The sequence below is a fragment of the Osmerus eperlanus genome, chromosome 8, assembly GCF_963692335.1.
Source record: "Osmerus eperlanus chromosome 8, fOsmEpe2.1, whole genome shotgun sequence".
Classification (NCBI taxonomy): domain Eukaryota; kingdom Metazoa; phylum Chordata; class Actinopteri; order Osmeriformes; family Osmeridae; genus Osmerus; species Osmerus eperlanus.
Genome location: NC_085025.1, coordinates 14,542,891 through 14,561,168, shown reverse-complemented (window position 1 = coordinate 14,561,168; position 18,278 = coordinate 14,542,891). Strand labels below are relative to the sequence as shown.

Genomic DNA, 18,278 nt, shown 5'->3' with positions numbered 1-18,278 from the left:
ATAAATCGAAATTACTATGATTTGTATAGCTGGGATATATATATACTTCTAGTGCTTAAAAAAAAAAAAAAAGACAATTTACAAACGCCGCTAGATGGCGCAACACTTGCCGCCGTTTTGAACCAACAAGTGCATGCGCTCTAAATCGAAGTAGAAGTCTTAGTGAGTTTGATAGTATCGTTGACATCGTTGGTCTCCATTATTACCAAGATGCCTCAGGAACATGGCAAATTACCCATAGCATTGGATTTACTGATTAAATACAAGTTTTTTAAGGGTTGTGAGTAGCCTATCAACATCAAAACGTTTAGCTCTAAATTACTTCTAGACAAAAATACATGACCACATTTCTGTAAAACTTGCTAAATAAACATTATTTACCAACACTATATAGGATACCTTTTAAGCTATGCTAAATATCTTGTTTAGCCAGTGGTCGATTGTGAAAAGAAGATACTGTAGGCTACCTACCAACGCTAGCTACTGTAGAGCTAATGCTAGCTATTTTTTAATTTGTGGAAATTCTGTTCTTTACCTCCTATAGTCACTGGATGGTCATACCTTTTAAACAATAGATTATATTTGTAATCTGTCCGCTATTCTACATTGCTGACAAAATCATGTAGGCTATATTTCACACACTATCTAGCTAGTTAAAATGTGTTAATAATTAAAGGGTTAATCAAGGCTTCACTTATCGGTTCTGAATTCGAAAGTGAGCAGTTTCGCGCTCTGCAGTGCGGGATGGTCAGTAACGGCAGTCGGACTGTATCCGTTCCAGAGGTAGTGGGCCGATTGTCGCTTTACGGAATCGGGCCGAGGGCTGGATTGACATCTGCCGCAAATATTAATTGGCTCCAAACTGTCATTTCCACTAGCATCGGGCCACATAGTGTATTATGTCTGTCTGCCGCAAATATCTAGTTATGGTAGACAGGGTGTGGGCCGCATCTGGGCCGGAGGAAAGGATGTGGCCCAGAGGTGGGCCAGCCACATTTTGATGATCCAACTTGCCAATATGCCTATGGTGATAGGAGTTTCCAGTAGGACATCAGCAAGTAGAAGAAAAATACATAGGCCTAGATAATAAAAAAACATGGATACATAATAAATGCATACACTGTAAAACATTTCATGTTAGTTTAACTTGCAAATGAAAGTCCACCTGCTGCCTTGAAAATGCCAGTTCACTCAATTTAAAAATTGCCTTTGTTTCAACTCTCAAATTAAAGTTCATAAAGTTGATACAACAACTATGTTCTAGTTTTCTCAACAATGCTTTTTTAGTTAATTCAACTTTTCATCACTTGCTTCAACTTCATACTTTGAGTTGAAACAAATTATTATTTTACTTCATCAATGCAAGAAAACTTCCCTGACCTAGTTTAACTGACATATATATTTTGCATTTATTTCAAGTTAAAGTTTCAAGTTTAAACAACTTACAAACATTTATACTATTTTCCATTTCAAGTTAAGATGATTTAAATTTCAAATGTGTTTCAACTTACATGTATAAGCTATCTTGACTGATAATTGAAAGTTTGTTTTTATCACCACACTGAATTCCTGCAGTTCATTCATTTACTGTACACATTTATTTGAAAAACATACATGAGCTTAGGGTTTTGGTACATCTCACACCCAAATAACCATGTTGAACAAGTACAACATGTCAAATCAACCTCACAATGATACATAATCCATATCAGATGGGGCTGACACATGCTGGAGAATTTAACTTAATTTAACTACTAACTAGTGTAATTCACTTATCTTATTGAAGACACACAGGTGGGTTGGGCGGTGGTACGCAGACAGGCATACAGTAGGTTGGGTGGTACGCAGACAGGCAGACAGTGGGTTGGGTGGTACGCAGACAGGCAGACAGTGGGTTGGGTGGTACGCAGACAGGCAGACAGTAGGTTGGGTGGTACGCAGACAGGCAGACAGTGGGTTGGGTGGTACGCAGACAGGCAGACAGTAGGTTGGGTGGTACGCAGACAGTAGGTTGGGTGGTACGCAGACAGGGAGACAGTGGGTTGGGTGGTACGCAGACAGGCAGACAGTGGGTTGGGTGGTACGCAGACAGGCAGACAGTAGGTTGGGTGGTACGCAGACAGAGAGACAGTGGGTTGGGTAGTACGCAGACAGGCAGACAGTAGGTTGGGTGGTACGCAGACAGGCAGACAGTGGGTTGGGTGGTAAGCAGACAGTAGGTTGGGTGGCACGCAGACAGGCAGACGGTAGGTTGGGTGGTACGCAGACAGGCAGACAGTGGGTTGGGTGGTACGCAGACAGGGAGACAGTGGGTTGGGTGGTACGCAGACAGAAGGGTAGAGGTTGTATAACAATGCACAAATATGAGATAATGACATTAAGGTTAAGTCTTGAAATGAATAAGAACAGTGTTGCAAATTGCTACATCTTAAACATGCCTTATCAAAACAGGTGTGTTATTACACATTGCGCCACATGTTGTCAGCCGGTAGTAAGCAAAACATGAGATAATGCCAACAATATGAACAGGAAAAAGTTTGTCCATTAGACAGAAAAAGCAGGGATATTTAAACAGTCCAACATAACAGCTTCCTAGTAGGGGTTTCTGATGAGGGATTTGTTTACAGGCGATATCTAAGCAGTTTATTTCTGAGCCCATGGATTCTTGCTGAGCACTGGTCCGGTTTAATGTTCATGATGACCCTCTGCAGGAACTCAAAGGAGTACTTGATATTACGGGGGTACTCCAAGTTGAGGCAGTATATTGTGCCCATCAACATGGAAAAGCCTGTTGGCACATCTCTAATATCATGAAGGATGATCTTCTCCTCTACTACCACAGCCACATTAAAGACTTCCAAAGGAAATGCATCATCCTGTAACGGCGAGAGGTGGTGGACTCAAAAGCACGACTCAGAATATTCACAAAAAGACTGACATGAGGTACAAAGACAAACTAGCAAAGAGAGATAGAAACAAAGGGGCTAAATACACTGGGGCTAGATTGAAAACAGGTGCTGTCAATCAGGTCTGGGGAGGTAAATCACAGGCAGGGTAGGGGACACTGAAATGAGAGGAGAGGTGAGTACACAAAAAACAAAAGACATGACCTAGGGAGTAGGGCGGGATGTGACAGTACCCCTCCCCTTAAGGACGGCACCAGACGTCCCAGGCTGGTCCGGGTGGCGGCGGTGGAAGTCATCAATAAGAGTAGGATCCATGATGAAACTGGTGGGAACCCATCGCCTCTCCTCAGGACCATACCCCACCCAGTCCACCAGGTACTGACGTCCACGACCCCTACGACGAACAGCCAGGAGACGCCTCACAGAGTACACTGGGCCACCATCTACAAGCCGGGGAGGCGGCGGGGGTCTAGAAGCAGGAACCAAGGGGCTGACCTTAACTGGCTTTATCCGGGAGACGTGAAACGTGGGGTGAACCCTCATGGAGCTGGGTAGCCGGAGGCGTACAGTCACAGGATTGATGACTCTGGTGATGGGGAAAAGACCCACAAACCGGGGAGCCAACTTGCGAGAGTCGACCCTCAGGGGGAGATCTTGGGTTGACAACCACACACTTTGCCCGGGACGGTAGGCGGGGACAGGGTTGCGATGTCGATCAGCCAGCCTCTTATACCGGCTGGAGTTTCTCAGAAGCACCCGGTGAGCATTGTTCCAGGTCCGTCGACATAAACGGACAAACGCTTGTGCAGAGGGAACAGCCACCTCAGGCTCCAGGTCAGGGAACAGGGGTGGCTGATAGCCATAGGCGCACTGAAAGGGGGAGAGACCAGTAGCAGAACTAGGCAGTGTGTTGTGGGCATACTCCACCCAGATGAGGTGCTTGCTCCATGTAGTAGGGTTTCGGGAGACGAGACAGCGCAGCCCCGTTTCCAGCTCCTGGTTGAGCCACTCAGTCTGGCCGTTGTATTGGGGGTGGTACCCGGAGCTGAGACTGACAGTGGCCCCAACCAATGAACAAAAAGCCTTCCAGAATTGGGAGATGAACTGAGGTCCTCGATCAGAAACCACATCCCTGGGAAACCCGTGCAATCGAAACACATGAGACAAAACTGCCTCTGCCGTTCCCTTGGCAGAGGGCAGCTTGGGCAGAGGGATGAAGTGCACCATCTTTGAAAATCTGTCCACTACCGTAAGAACAGTGGTGTTACCCTCCGATGGTGGTAGACCTGTGACAAAGTCGAGGGAAATCTCCGACCAGGGGCGATGGGGCACCGGAAGGGGTTTCAGAAGGCCAGATGGCGGAGACCGGGAGGTCTTGTTCTGGGCGCACACGGGACAGGCTGCAACATACTCCCCAATGTCCTTCTCCATAGCCGGCCACCAGAAACGTTGCCTGACCACAAAAAGAGTCCGCCGAACTCCGGGGTGACACGAGAGACGGGAGGTATGAGCCCAATGTATCACCTGAGAACGGAGAGGGGCAGAGACAAACAGCCTGTTCGGGGGACAGCCGTCTGGAGTGAGATTGCCTGCATTACCTTGCCTGACTCTCTCCTCTATGCCCCACGTGACTGCTCCTACTACACAAGAGGGGGCCAGAATGTTAGTGGGGGGGCCAGGATCAGAGCAGGGATCAAACAGGCGAGACAGAGCATCTGGTTTAACATTCTTTGAGCCAGGACGGTAAGAAAGAGAAAAATCAAACCGATTGAAAAACAGTGCCCATCTGGCCTGTCAAGAATTGAGGCGCTTGGCTGTCCCGATGTATGCCAAGTTCTTGTGGTCCATCCAAACGAGAAAAGGGTGCTCTGCTCCCTCCAGCCAATGGCGCCACTCCTCTAGAGCAACCTTGACAGCCAGCAGCTCTCGGTTCCCCACGTAATAGTTCTTCTCAGCAGAAGAGAGCTTCCGGGAGAGAAAAGCGCAGGGATGGAGCTTATGATCCTCCGCCCGTTGGGAGAGTACAGCTCCAACACCCACCTCCGAGGCGTCAACCTCCACAACAAACTGCCGATGGGGATCGGGCATGGTCAGGATAGGTGCAGACGTGAAGTACTCCTTGAGCCTACAAAAAGAGTCCTCCGCTTGAGGAGACCACAGGAACTTCACACGAGGAGACGTCAGTGCATGCAATGGGGCTGCAATGGTACTGAAATTGCGGATAAACCGTCTATAAAAATTGGCAAACCCCAGAAAACGTTGGACCTGTTTACGATCCGTGGGCTTGGGCCATTCAGCCACTGCACTGACCTTGGAGGGATCCATGTGGACACTGTCCTCAGAAACAACATAGCCCAGGAACGTGACCGTAGGAGCATGAAATTCACACTTCTCTGCCTTCACAAAGAGATTGTTGTGGAGAAGACGCTGTAGGACCAGACGGACGTGCTGAGTGTGTACCTCTGTGTTGGGAGAGAAGATGAGGATATCATCTAGGTAAACAAAAATAAAGCGGTCAAGGAAGTCTCTCAGAACATCGTTCACCAGGGCCTGGAACACGGCAGGAGCGTTGGTGAGACCGAAAGGCATCACCAGATATTCGTAGTGCCCACTGGGAGTGTTAAACGCCGTCTTCCACTCGTCTCCCTCTCTCATCCTCACCAGATGGTAGGTATTGCGCAAGTCCAGTTTGGTAAAGATCTTAGAACCTTGCAGTAAATCCAATGCAGAAGAAAGGAGTGGGAGGGGGTACCTGTTCTTGACAGTTAGGGCGTTCAGTCCACGATAGTCAATGCAGGGGCGTAACGTCTTGTCCTTCTTCCCCACGAAAAAGAAGCCGGCCCCAGCAGGAGAGGAAGAGGGCCGAATGATCCCAGCCGCCAATGAGGACTCAATGTACTCCTTCATGGTCGCAGTCTCAGGAGCAGACAGGGAGTAGAGGCGTCCCCTGGGCGGCATGGTACCTGGCAGCAAGTCAATGCAACAGTCATAGGGTCGGTGAGGTGGCAGAGCAGTGGCCCGAGACTTATTGAATACCTCCTTGAGGTCCAAGTAGCAGGAGGGAACCTTGGAAAGGTCCGGGAAGTCGGAGTCCAAAGATGGCAGGAGAGAAGAGGAGACTGGGGACTCAGGAGTTGCAGGCAACGGAGAGACAGAGGAGTCTAGGCAGTCGGAAATGGGGTCCTGACGGATACAGGCATGAGCACACCCCTCTCCCCAGCTGGTTACCTCGCCGGTAGCCCAATTCATGTTAGGGTTATGCTTAACAAGCCAGGGTAAACCTAGGACGAGAGGCTGCACCGGGGAACTGAAGATATGAAAAACAATCTCTTCTGTGTGATTCTCAGTCATGAGGAGCTGAAGGGGGGCAGTACGCTGGGTTATCATGCAAAGCAGACGACCATCCAAAGCATTCACCTCTAACGGCTCTTGCAAAGGGACAAGATCGAGCGCCAGTCTTTCGGCCAACCCAACGTCCATGAAACTTTCATCTGCCCCCGAGTCCACTAACACAGGATGACAAAGGGTTGTTGAAGGTGCTACCAGCCGGGCCTGTGTGAGGAGACGAGGGAATCAGTTGGAAAAAAACGTTCGGCTCACCAGTGCTCCTCTTCTCACTGGTGAGCCTGCTCTTTTGACGGGCAGGAAGAAACAAAGTGGCCCAACTGAGCGCAATACATGCACCTCCCTTCCCGCATGCGGCGCTGACGCTCGTCGGTGGACAGCCTAGCCCTTCCCAGCTGCATCGGCTCCTCCGATGTGGTAGGGGGTGGATGGGATCCCCCCACAGGCAGCACTCTGGCCGGTAAACGCCAGGAAGGGAACTGCTCGGACTGCCCTTTCTGTGCCTGTGATGCAACCATGGCCTTGGACCTCTCCTTCACTCTCTCCTGGAGCCGAGTGTCGATCCTGATTGCCATAGCGACGAGGGAGTCCAAGTCGGGGGGGAGGTCCAGAGGGACCAACTGGTCTTTTAGCGGTTCGGATAATCCATGCAGAAAAGCATCGAACAGCGAGTCGGGATTCCAGTTACTATCAGCCGCCAAGGTGCGGAATTCGATGGCATAGTCTGACACTCGACGCTTACCCTGACGTACACTCATCAGCGCCCTCGCTGCCTCCCGACCAGGGGGTGTGTGATCAAAAATTTGACAAAGCGACTGGGTGAAATGCTGGCGTGAGTGACAGAGCGGGGAATCCCTTGCCCACTCTGCCGTGGCCCAGTCCCTCGCTCTGCCGGTGAGGAAGGAGACGATAAACGCTACTTGGGAGCGCTCCGTCGGAAACGAGTCCGCCCGCAGTTCAAAGTGAAGCTCACATTGGACCAGGAACGGCTTGCAGTTCCCCGAGTCCCCGGAGAAAGGTTCGGGGTTAGCTATGTGCGTCAACGGGGTTTGCGTTGCAGTGACTCCAACTGGAGCAGGGACTGGAGAAACCCTCTCCGGCTCTGGGTTAGTTGGCTCACGAAAAGGTGGGTCGAGCCGCTGCAGCAAACGCTCAAGGCGGTCAGAGAGGTGGCCCACCTGGCTGCTGATGGAGGCCTGGAAGATCTCATGGCGTGAAGACATCTCCCTTACTCCGGTGCAGAACGAGCTGAGCTGCTCCTCCTGCTGATTTATCCGTTTCGCTTGGACTTGAAGCGCAGCGCGCACAGGGTCGGAGTCGGCTGAGTCCATTCTTGGCTAGTTTGTACTGTAACGGCGAGAGGTGGTGGACTCAAAAGCACGACTCAGAATATTCACAAAAAGGGTTTCTTTACTGGATACAGAAGGCAGAGACTGACATGAGGTACAAAGACAAACTAGCAAAGAGAGATAGAAACAAAGGGGCTAAATACACTGGGGCTAGATTGAAAAACAGGTGCTGTCAATCAGGGCGGGGGAGGTAAATCACAGGCAGGGTAGGGGACAAGTGAGAGGAGAGGTGAGTACACAAAAAACAAAAGACATGACCTAGGGAGTAGGGCGGGATGTGACACATCCAGCGAGCCTTCATGTCCGATCAGCAGTCCAACCTGCAGTCCTTTCATTACCACATCAAGGGTTCCATGGGCCTGAATATATACAAAGATCACATATTAGTCCCTATTTTTAACAATTTCAGTAAAAATGTGTGTAGCTTTTACATTAATCGCATTTAAAATTGAAGTAATTTAATTTAACTGTATACTGTGAAATGCATAATGTCACTTACATCACACATCCTGATTATGTTGGAGGAATCCTCTGAAAGAAAGCAGGGAAGACCAAGCAGGGCAGCTGTTCTTCTGTTTTGGTTTGTGTCCTGCACAAAAGTAATTGGATGTAATATTTAAGCAATAAGGTACGAGAGGGCAGTACTTTATCGTCAATAATGTACGGGTTCCAGGGTGTTGTTAGGCCCGACGCGCAGCGGATTATAGCGTATTATAATAAGCTATAACCCAACTTTTACTAGACATTGATAGGAATGTTTTTTTAAATACAGTATGTACCTCCTTCTGAAGACACTGCAGAACACCGCTCAAGGTCAACCGTCTGTTCGATGCAACTGCTGCTTTGTACTGCTCCAAAAGCCTTGGCATCATGGCATCTAGTCCATCCAGAAAAGGCTCCATCAGGTCTTTGGTGACGATCCTTTTGAACTCGGCACTTAGCTGAGACAGACAGATAACAAAACAGCAGAGAAAAGGGCTCGAGTGGGGGAAAATTAGTGGCATAGAGCTGTTGGAGTAGAAAAGCAAAGACATCTCAAATATGATTGCAACAGTACATGCTTTCTGACAACATCAATGCTTAAGTAACAAAATACAGGATTTCCACACTGTACTCAATTGGAGAAGGACTACCTGTTTCTCACTAAACAATGCAGGCCATCTGTCCTTGACTGCAGAGATGAGTGGTTCATCACCAATGATCTCTTGTCTTCGCTGTGAGAATGTTGCAAACATCAATTCATCCAGGAGCTGGAGATCTGGATCTCTCTTCTGCACTTCGAGAAGCATAGTCTCACGATCCTTTTCTGATTTGACAGCAGTTTGTCCCTCAGGTCGCTCTGGCAAGTAATGGATCTCTCCCTTTTTTGACTTCTTGACTGTCTTGCTGTTTCCCTCTCCCACTTTTCTTTTATTTACAACAACTTCAGGGCATCCAGCTGCCATCATCCTCTGACGGTAATTGCCCATCTTGAATCTCAAGCTGAATACCCAGCAATACCATCCTTTACCTGACCCTGGCTCCATGAGACACGGGTGCTTTGCAACAAGAGCTTGAGCTACCTTTTCGTAGTGGTCTTTACTTGGATAAGCAGTTATTTTGGATATGATATCAGCTAGTCTGTCCAGTATGTCACTCTTCACACTTTTTGAGATGACCATCACAGTTCCATCCTTGACATAGGCATCATTTGCTGCCCTCAGCTGAAGCTCAACATCATGGGTGAAAGCTGGAACAACAAAGGGGTCAGGCCACTCTGCTGAATCACAACTACTCGGGGACCCCATGCTTGCAGTATCGTTTGTGGAGTCAGAAACTGGTTCAGGAAACGTTAACAGAACTTTCAGTGTGGCTCGTTCTGTTGGCAGTTCCTTAATGTCTGTCAAATTGCAGAGCTCATTCCCAAAGTCTGGATCTTCAAACTGCAAAATGAAGTTTCCTCGGAGGCCCAGAGAGTTGCGCAGTAAAATATATAGCTCATCGACAGAGGGTGGAACATTCAGTAGGGTGACGCGCCTTATTTCCTGAGGTGAGACAATTACTCGGAGAAGCATCGTCAAGGAGGCAGCAACAGCTGAAACACAGTAGACAAACAAGAAAACACACAATATTTACAGAAGAAAGTTTTAAAAAGGGGTTAAATGCATGACATTTCATGATAAAAAAGGTGTATGCTGTATGCATTGGTCAAGTAGTCACTATCCTGTTGCGTGGTCCAGAGATTAAAAGTGTGTTTAAATGGATAACATCCTTCATTTCTCAAACATTACCTTAATGTAACATGAACGTCCTTGGAGTGATGAGCAGCTTTCCTTCAACAAGGTATGCAGCAAGGGGAATGTGGTCATTCAGACTGTCAGGATCAACAAGCACAGTTACTGTAGGGTCCCGTTTGGCAAGCTGGTAACACCTGAGATGCTCCAGGAAGGCTACTGTGAATATTTCCATAATTAATGATATGCATCCATCCACTACACAAATTTCCAGCACTCTCCCAAAACCTGGCAGTCCACTTGTCTGTCCAACTGAGAGCACCATTCCTTTAGAATATTTTCTAAACAACCAGGTTTTTTCACTCTCTGGAATACAGTGACCAATCAACAATGGAAGAAATCTCAGAAGTGCCCAGTTTTCGTGTCCATTGCCACCTATGGTTCCATTTTTTGAAAAGTTTGTATTGTCTGAGGTCTGTTAGTTTTGTCACAGAACTGAAAGGGAAACGATGCTATTCTATCATTAATGTCATTCAATGTGAAATACTTTTTAGCAATCAGATCAGATAGACATAGGCAGAGTTCCACAGGTACAATTCCTTCAAATAGATTGTGCAGAAAATCAGGTGGAAACCCCTTTGCAGGATGAAAGTGGTCAAGTTTTCGTAAAGGACAGTCTTTCTTCAAACCATCAACACACAAGGCATCAGTTGTCTCAAGCAAATGAATGGCTTCATCAAACAATTCGGGTGTTCTCAAAGTAAAAGACCCACTTCTGACATCATGCTGCTGAATATCAACACGCTTAGCCAAACAAAATCTGCAACATTTCTCAACATTGAAAGACTCTTGGTACCCAGCAAGTGAGTGTGCACCCAAGTTGTCTGCAGACACATACAAAACAGTACCCTTGATATAGGACCCAAGTGTTTGTACAAATACACCTGTAGTCTCTAAATGCTGAAGATCTCTTATCAGTGGCTCCAAAACCTTGCTGTAACCATATTGTTTTACGTGTACATGTTTGCACAATACAGCTAGATAAATTGATGATAATGTTGACTTAAGTCTTATGGGTAAATTGGCTATCACCCAATATATACCGCACACTTTGTGTTTCTTACTTGAAGTCCCCAACGGATTACATATTTCAGTCTATATACAAGCCAAGAGCTATGCCTACTTCTGCAGTGAGAAGTTTGTTCTCCTTAAAGTATTCACCATCTTGATATGAACAGTACTGACCTTCCCGTTCTTTGGATCTCTGTAATGTCTCAAGAATCTCATGTCTTTCCAACAACTTACTTAGCAAATGTAAAATAGGAACATAAACAAATGAATGGTTTTTTTCTTTTTCATTTAACATATACTCAACCGGTTCAATAACTGTAAAGTTTTTTCTATAAAATGACTGCCTTTTACGCTCTGTGCCCAAAGGCCCCTCCCTTGAAATAAATTGCAGTGGGTTCAAAGATTGTATTTCAACAGACAGTGATTTTACAACAGAGGCATCTGCTACACAGTTATTTTCCTGCAAAACTTTCTCTATGATTTTCTTGATATTTTGATGAGCAATTTCCCCAATGTCAAATAACTCATCAACTACTTGCTGTATTGCTGAATTTGAAACATGCAAAATTGTTTGCATGCGGAGGAATAGAGATGCCAACTGATGTTTAATTGCCGCTCCATTATCAAGGGCAGCTGCAGCCTCAGGTACAGAGTCATATGAATGTGATACCTCAGTATCCGGAACAGAATCTTCTATTACTTCATTTGTAGGTGTATGTTGTAAACAAAGCTCTGGTCTTAAATTATTTAGGGTAGAAAACTTATGATAGCGACTTCTATGAGCAGTAAATGTTGACAGTACACTAGACTTGAAAGTGCAATCTGCAAATGGACATTTAACTGATTCCCTGTTCCTCAAATGAGTCTTTAGATGAGCAAAATATGTGTTAATATTACTAGGTTCTGAGAATGTACACAAATCACAGCATAACTTAGTCACAATTTTAAGTCCTTCTATTGAATGCAATTTTAAATGTTTTTTAAGTTCAGTCTGGGTTTGAAATGTGTTCAGACAGTCATCATAAATACAGATGAGGCCTGAACACCTCCGATGATGTCCATGACGCTCTTTGTAATGCTGTATTATTCTTTCTTGGCCATTAGAGTTAAAAGCACAAAACTTACATTTCCACGTCATCAACTAGCTAGACATATTGGCTACTTTCTCAAATATTTAAAAAAAAAAGAGACAAAATGCTATTAGTACAATGTCTTACAATAAAAATAAAAATCATGTATATTTTTATTTCCTAAATGCTTAAAAGATTCATTTATCAAAACGTGACAAATATAGTGTCGGTTTTTGATAGTCCCGCTTAAATGGGGACGAGGCAAAATGTCCGCTTGAAGTTAATATACATCCCTCATCTGCGGTTTGCTCTGAATTATCAGAAATAATTAACGACAACATTCACTACAGAGCATTAATAAATTAATTTTGATACAGTCAATATAAAATACATGGAGCAAGCAAAGCACGGGTAGCCGATGTGCATCTCCCAGCCAGAGTAATACTACTTTGAGCCTCAACTGCCACTACAGTAATGTTAATAGACGCTAACACACTAGCTAGCTATTCTAACTAATGCTAGCTACAGCTACCTACATCATGTTCGGTGTGTGGTGCCGAGTTTCGGTGGCGTATGAAATAAACGAATATTGCGGTCAAGTTTAAAAAATAAACCAATTGGCACTACATTTACGTTCATAATATAGCTCTAACGTTCATTTTAATCCAAAGCATGACTGATGAAAAATAATTCCGGAATATGTGTGTGCGTGGGGCTAGCTAACATCAATGCCACGAATTAACCTCACCGCAGGACATATTTAACCAAAATTGAAAGCACACATACTAACTAAAATAATTCAACACATATTGGTCCCTCAGCAGCCGACCACTGTCGTCATCAGGGAAGATTGCCGGATTGTCCCAGTCCATGGCTGGTGGCACTCTGGGGGCCCTCTCCTTCCTCAGGCAGGCCACATTGTGGAGGACAGCACAAGCCACAGTAATATCACATGCCCTAACAGGGCTGACCCTTAATTTGTGAAGGCAGTGAAAGCGTGCCTTCAGGAGGCCAAAGGTCATTTCAACTCTGGCCCTGGTCCTGGCATGGGCATGGTTGTAGGCCTGCTGTGCTTCCTGGGGGTCTGTGAAAGGTGTCAGGAGAAAAGGCTGGCAGCCATACCCCCTGTCTCCCAGCAACACACCAGAGAATTCACCTGTCAACACAAAATCTCATCATTACTACCTCATAAACACAGTGATATTCTTGACACAGCCATGATGGTTATAAATAGGGGTTGTGTGGCTTACCTTGTGATAGGCACTGATAGATTTCAGAGGCCCGAAAGATTCTGGAGTCATGGACTGAGCCAGGCCATTTTGCCACAACATTGCTGATCACACAGTCAGCATTGCAGACCATCTGAAATCATAAGATGAGGAATATTACACCAATCAATGCACATCACTGGCAATGCAGAGTGTTCGTCAATGGACAATATCAAAAAGTTATGTTCACCTGAACATTAATGCTGTGAAAGGATTTCCTATTCACAAAATCGGCCTCATGGGCACCTGAGGGGGCTTTTATCCTTATGTGTGTGCAGTCCACTGCACCAATGACATTGGGGAAACCTGTCACACAAAGTAATGAGTATCCTACTATGTGTTAACAGTTGTCCTGTAATTTGTAGATCCTCTTACCTGCAATCCTATAGAACTCCTCTTTGATGTCACAGAGTCTTCTGTGGCCAGGGAAGGAGATGAAGACATCTGCTAATGCTTTGATAGCCAGACACACACTCCTTATTGTGCGGCAAATTGTGGCCTTGTTCAGCTGTTCTGCATCCCCCACTGAGTACAGGAAGGCTCCACTAGCAAAAAAGCGCAAGGCCACACAAACCATTTGCTCCACACTCAGTGCATGGCTCCGTGCAGTGCGGTGCTTAATCCTGGGACCCAGTAGTCTGCATAGATACCTGATGCCATCTGCAGAAAACCTGTATCTTTCATATAGATGGTCATCAGGGAAGGCCAGTGGGTCCAACCGGTCCCTGAAGACCCTTTCTCGCCTGAAGGCTCTCCTCAGCACAAGTGCTTCTTCATCCACCACATCTCGCACGAATGGGCATGCCATTGTCAGAGCAGAAAGGAACACACAATTTTGGGCCTTCATATAGGCTAGTGGCCACACCTGGTGCTGGGGGGGTGGGCAAAAGAGGGCGATGCCTTATAACGATGACTTGGTTGTACTGATTGCTGGGAAAATAAAAAAAACCTTAGAAAGATGCCACCGTCCTGTGTGCTCACAATAAGAGCTCATATGTCATGGCTCACTTGACTTTACGAGAATATACCTAATTTTTATTTTCAGCTGTGTCATCTTCTTGGAGCTGGGGGAGGAAAGAAAAATAATGATTAATACATTTGTGTTACAGTTAGCATACAGTGTACATTGAAGGCATATCTCACCTCCCTCTCAAGTTTTTTTATTTCAAGGTCCAGTTTCCTAATTGTCCTCTTTTTTATTTCGGACTCCAGTGCAAGATTTTCCATCTTTTTCTTCTTGTACTGAATGTCTATGTCTGCCAGTTCTATTTGGCGCCGGAGGTGGTTGCCATACAACTTTCTGATAGCTTGTGAGCTCTGTGAACACAATACAATTAGCGCAGCTGGAATTTGGCAGGATGTGGTGTCCTTTTATTAATACGCACTATGTTGCCAGGCTGGTTTTCCCACTGTATAGCATCTGGGTCCTGTAAAAGAAATTAGATTTTTTGATTTTGATGAGGACTCCTCACCATTGTAGAGTAAATAGTACTTTCACAGTCTTAACATGATACCTCATGCCTTCTGGAATCCAGAGAGATGGTCTCCTCCTCATCATCGTCTCCATCATGTGCTGTTGCTGCTGCACTGGGGCCTTCACCCTATCACATTTAATCGGATTCATATTGAAGCTAGTAGACAAGACATGCCAGGCCTACAGTATGCCTTTGATGGAGTACTCACTGGATCAGCATCGTCTGGTGCTTGTGCTGGTGGCTCTAACAGGAACACAGTGCTGCCACACACTGCAAGGCAATAGGTAAACCAAAGTCAGACAGTCCAAATTGATTCAATATGAATGTGGTTGTATCCCATGTAGAGATGGAAGGACATACCTTGAATGAAGCGGGTGGCATCTTGGGAGGAACCTATGCTCGTCTCTTTCCCCCCAGGGATCCCCTCTAAGACGGGCCTGCCTTTATTTAGCTCCAAGGCCATGTCCTCTGCTGGGGTAAGGTCAGCCTTTGGTGACCCACCACCCGTGCCTTGTCTGTGGGTATTCTTTTTCACTGCTAAAACAGTACAGACAATGTGTGAGCAGGCACCTTCTGGGTACAATATATGCTTGTGCTTTGTTAAATATTAGTCAGGGACCATACCATTCTGCAGAATGTTCTTGTATTTGATTTTGACCTGCTGCCATGTCCGTTTTGGCCCGTTCATGTTTAATCTACACACACACACACACACATTTAATGGAGTCACACTGCAAAAAATTACTTGGTATTTTTGTCTTGTTTTCAGTAAAAATATCAAAAAATTTATCATAGCTTTATACAGTGTGATGGAGTTACTTTACACAATTTCACTCATATCTGCAGTGCATTTAAATTAAAAATTTAACCGTTTCATAATTACAGTACAACTGCATTTTTGGAGATGTGAATTAAATATTTGAATTGTAATTGTGATGTTTCAGCGGAGCGGTGAGTGTGTAATTGTGCACTACTTACGCATTCAGGCGGTCTGCAATACTTTGCCACGCTTTTTCTCTTTGCTTTATCACTGTGGCGGTGTTGCCTTTCTTCTTAATTATATCTTTTACCTCCTCGTATGCCTCCATGAGGATTTGTGCTTCCGACGGGGAAAAGTACGCGGCTCTAGTTGCCATGGTAAATCAGTTAATCTGTGATCTGTGGCGGGGTCTATTTGAGTGAGCCGTGAGCGCGCACCTATCCAGGATTGGTTTCACCTGGCTTAATGAATCCGTGTCTGCTCATCCTGGCTTGGTCTTTGTGCAACCAATTAAGCCTGGACGCACATGTTTTGGCTTCATTGAGCTCAGCTGAGTCATTTATCCCGGATGTCTTAATTCTACTTTTGTGCAACAGGCCCCTGATCGCAAATTGCTCACCAGACCTAAGTGTTTAGAGATTTGAATAGTTGTGTGTTGTAGGTTGATGCTTTGAGATTTTACTTAAGTGTGTGCAACAACTGAACATTGTGTGTTGTGTTTTGACAACAAGGTGATGTGTAATTGACATCAGAGTGTAAACAAGGAAAGTCAGAGTCTAATGCAGATAAAGGAGTGTGAAGTAGTGCCAAATTGTGTCGAGCAATTGGTACATGAAGTGAAGGTTGTGAAAATTGTGCCAAATTTCAGCTTTTTGTGTGTTAACAATTGTGAAAAACTGTAACTGCCCATTTCGTTGTTTTTTTGTGTTGATCTTGTCTTTGTCATCTTCTATTTGATTTAATTATCACCCGATAACGGACACCCCTGCAGCCAATCAGAATCAAGTATTCACCCAGACCATGGTATAATAACATATGCAGAACAGTAAAGGTAGCATACTGCAGAATACATTTATTCTTAACATGTAATATTTCTTTCAACAATATAACTTTCAACTTTCTTTCTTTCAATATTTTGTTTCACTGTGCTCTTTCACAAGTTCAAATTCCTTTGTACACTGTACATTTGGCAAATAAGTGTAACAGGCTTAATGTACAGTATACCTATCCTGCTATCTTTCACAGATGAAAGTACATCTAAGAACATGCTATGGAGTTCAGACAATAGACAAGTGTAATGTTGAGTTACATGGAATAGACGGAGATGTTTGGGGAGAAGGTTCCTATTTCTTGTATAGCAATGGTTTTGTAGACTTTGTGTATAATACTTTAAGTTAATAGTTTATGATAAACGGCTATTATTCACAGAGCTGAGCTTCAGTGGAAAGCTATGGAACCATGGAGATGTACATAATGTAGAATGAGGTCATAAACAAGAACTTTTGTGAAATGCCATCATAAGGCACTGTTAAATGGTAAATGGACTGCATTTATATATGGCGTTTTCTACCTTAGCAGTACTCAAAGCGCTTTACATTTTTGCCTCTCATTCACCCATTCATACTCACAGTCACACATATCGATGGCAGCAGAGCTGCCCATCGGGAGCAACTTGGGGTTCAGAGTCTTACTCAAGGATACTTCGGCACATGGCCTGGGAGGAGTCGGGAATCGAACCGCCAACCTTGTGATTAACAGACGACCCTCTCTACCCCATGAGCCACCTGTTGCCGCCCTTCTGTTGCCGTGGAGATTGCAGGTAACATTCCAAAACCGGGTATAAACTCTGATTAGACTGCCATTTTGGCACACAATATTCTAAAGAATAGAGACAATGCCAACTCTCATATATCGATGACATCTACTGTTAATTATCCTTGCTCTGCAGGTATGTTCTTTTTATTTACATTTTAAATCATATACAATACAAGTCCAAAATAAGTACAAACATAATTTTTGAAAACAATATAGTCACTATTGTGTCACTGTGTTCTTATTTAAAGCTTCCTAAAATACAGGTGTCATTTTGTCTTCTCAGCAGTTGGCTGTGGTCAGCATTCCTCCTCTGTTTCTCTGCTTTGTCAACCTGGAGGGACAAAGAAGTCTTTTCTCAAACGCCCTACAAAATATTCTGGATACATCACATCCGAGGATGAAGACTCTTCAAGTGATAAAGAGAGCGGTGGTCCCACAACGAAGCTGACCAAAAGGCAAACAACTGCTAGCTTCTGGGAGAAGAGGTTAGCCACTGAGAATACATTTCTTAGCTCCTCCTCCAGTCAGTCCATCCACTCAGCCAAAGAGATTCCAGCCATTACAAAACTCTTTCAGAGCCACTTAAATACATTTGATGATAAGAAACAACTTCTTCTGTTATAAAATTAAGTGAATCCACCAATCAGACACCAGTACAGACCAACTCCTGTCTGAGCCTCTTAAACCAATGGGCCAATGGCCAGAAACAACATCTACCATCACAAGGTATGGATTAACCCTGCCCTCAAGTCAGCTAATCAAAAGCAAAAACAGGCCAGCTCAACTGCAGCCAATCAAATCCAAGCAGGGCAATCAAGCCAGCTGGTCAATGAGATCCAAGTCCGGCCCATGATGGCCAATCAGAGCCAAGCCTGTCCCTCGTTTTCCAATCAGGCCCAACCTCGGTTCAACCCCTCACCAAGCCGGTTCAGCAGCTCCATTCAGCAGCACCATCTAAAACAAGCCCCTCCCAGCCGCTGCTGAAGTCCAATGAAGAGAGACAAGG

The 18,278-nt window shown here is 45.2% G+C and overlaps 2 protein-coding genes and 1 long non-coding RNA gene across 5 annotated transcripts in view; 1 reads left to right on the top strand and 2 right to left on the bottom strand.

The window, feature by feature from the left end:
- LOC134025001 (uncharacterized) overlaps positions 1-18,278 on the top strand; it is a 121,829-nt gene that overhangs the window by 41,591 nt on the left and 61,960 nt on the right. The window lies entirely within an intron of this gene.
- Positions 1-18,278, bottom strand: part of pbk (PDZ binding kinase) — a 111,422-nt gene that overhangs the window by 74,843 nt on the left and 18,301 nt on the right. The window lies entirely within an intron of this gene.
- Positions 12,706-14,963, bottom strand: LOC134025498 (putative nuclease HARBI1). Of its 3 annotated transcripts, XM_062468544.1 has the most exons (9): positions 14,906-14,963; positions 14,737-14,823; positions 14,608-14,649; positions 14,366-14,539; positions 14,251-14,286; positions 13,598-14,152; positions 13,413-13,528; positions 13,205-13,316; positions 12,706-13,110 (listed from the first exon to the last, which is right to left on the bottom strand). In XM_062468544.1, the coding sequence occupies exons 6-9, from the start codon at positions 14,067-14,069 to the stop codon at positions 12,740-12,742; spliced, it is 1,071 nt and encodes a 356-aa protein (XP_062324528.1). In that variant the 5' UTR covers positions 14,070-14,152; positions 14,251-14,286; positions 14,366-14,539; positions 14,608-14,649; positions 14,737-14,823; positions 14,906-14,963; the 3' UTR covers positions 12,706-12,739. The 3 variants fall into 3 exon arrangements, 2 of the variants coding, with proteins under 2 accessions (XP_062324528.1, XP_062324529.1); XR_009931030.1 differs by lacking the exon at positions 13,413-13,528; XM_062468545.1 differs by having other exon boundaries at positions 13,598-14,539.

Excerpts from the sequence above, each read along its gene's own strand:
- LOC134025498 (XM_062468545.1), bottom strand. The coding sequence starts at position 14,069 with ATGAAGGCCCAAAATTGTGTGTTCCTTTCTGCTCTGACAATGGCATGC. Across the intron at positions 13,529-13,597 it reads GGAGTTCTATAGGATTGCAG|GTTTCCCCAATGTCATTGGT; the intron begins GTAAGAGGATCT and ends TTTGTGTGACAG. Across the intron at positions 13,111-13,204 it reads CTATCAGTGCCTATCACAAG|GTGAATTCTCTGGTGTGTTG; the intron begins GTAAGCCACACA and ends TTGTGTTGACAG.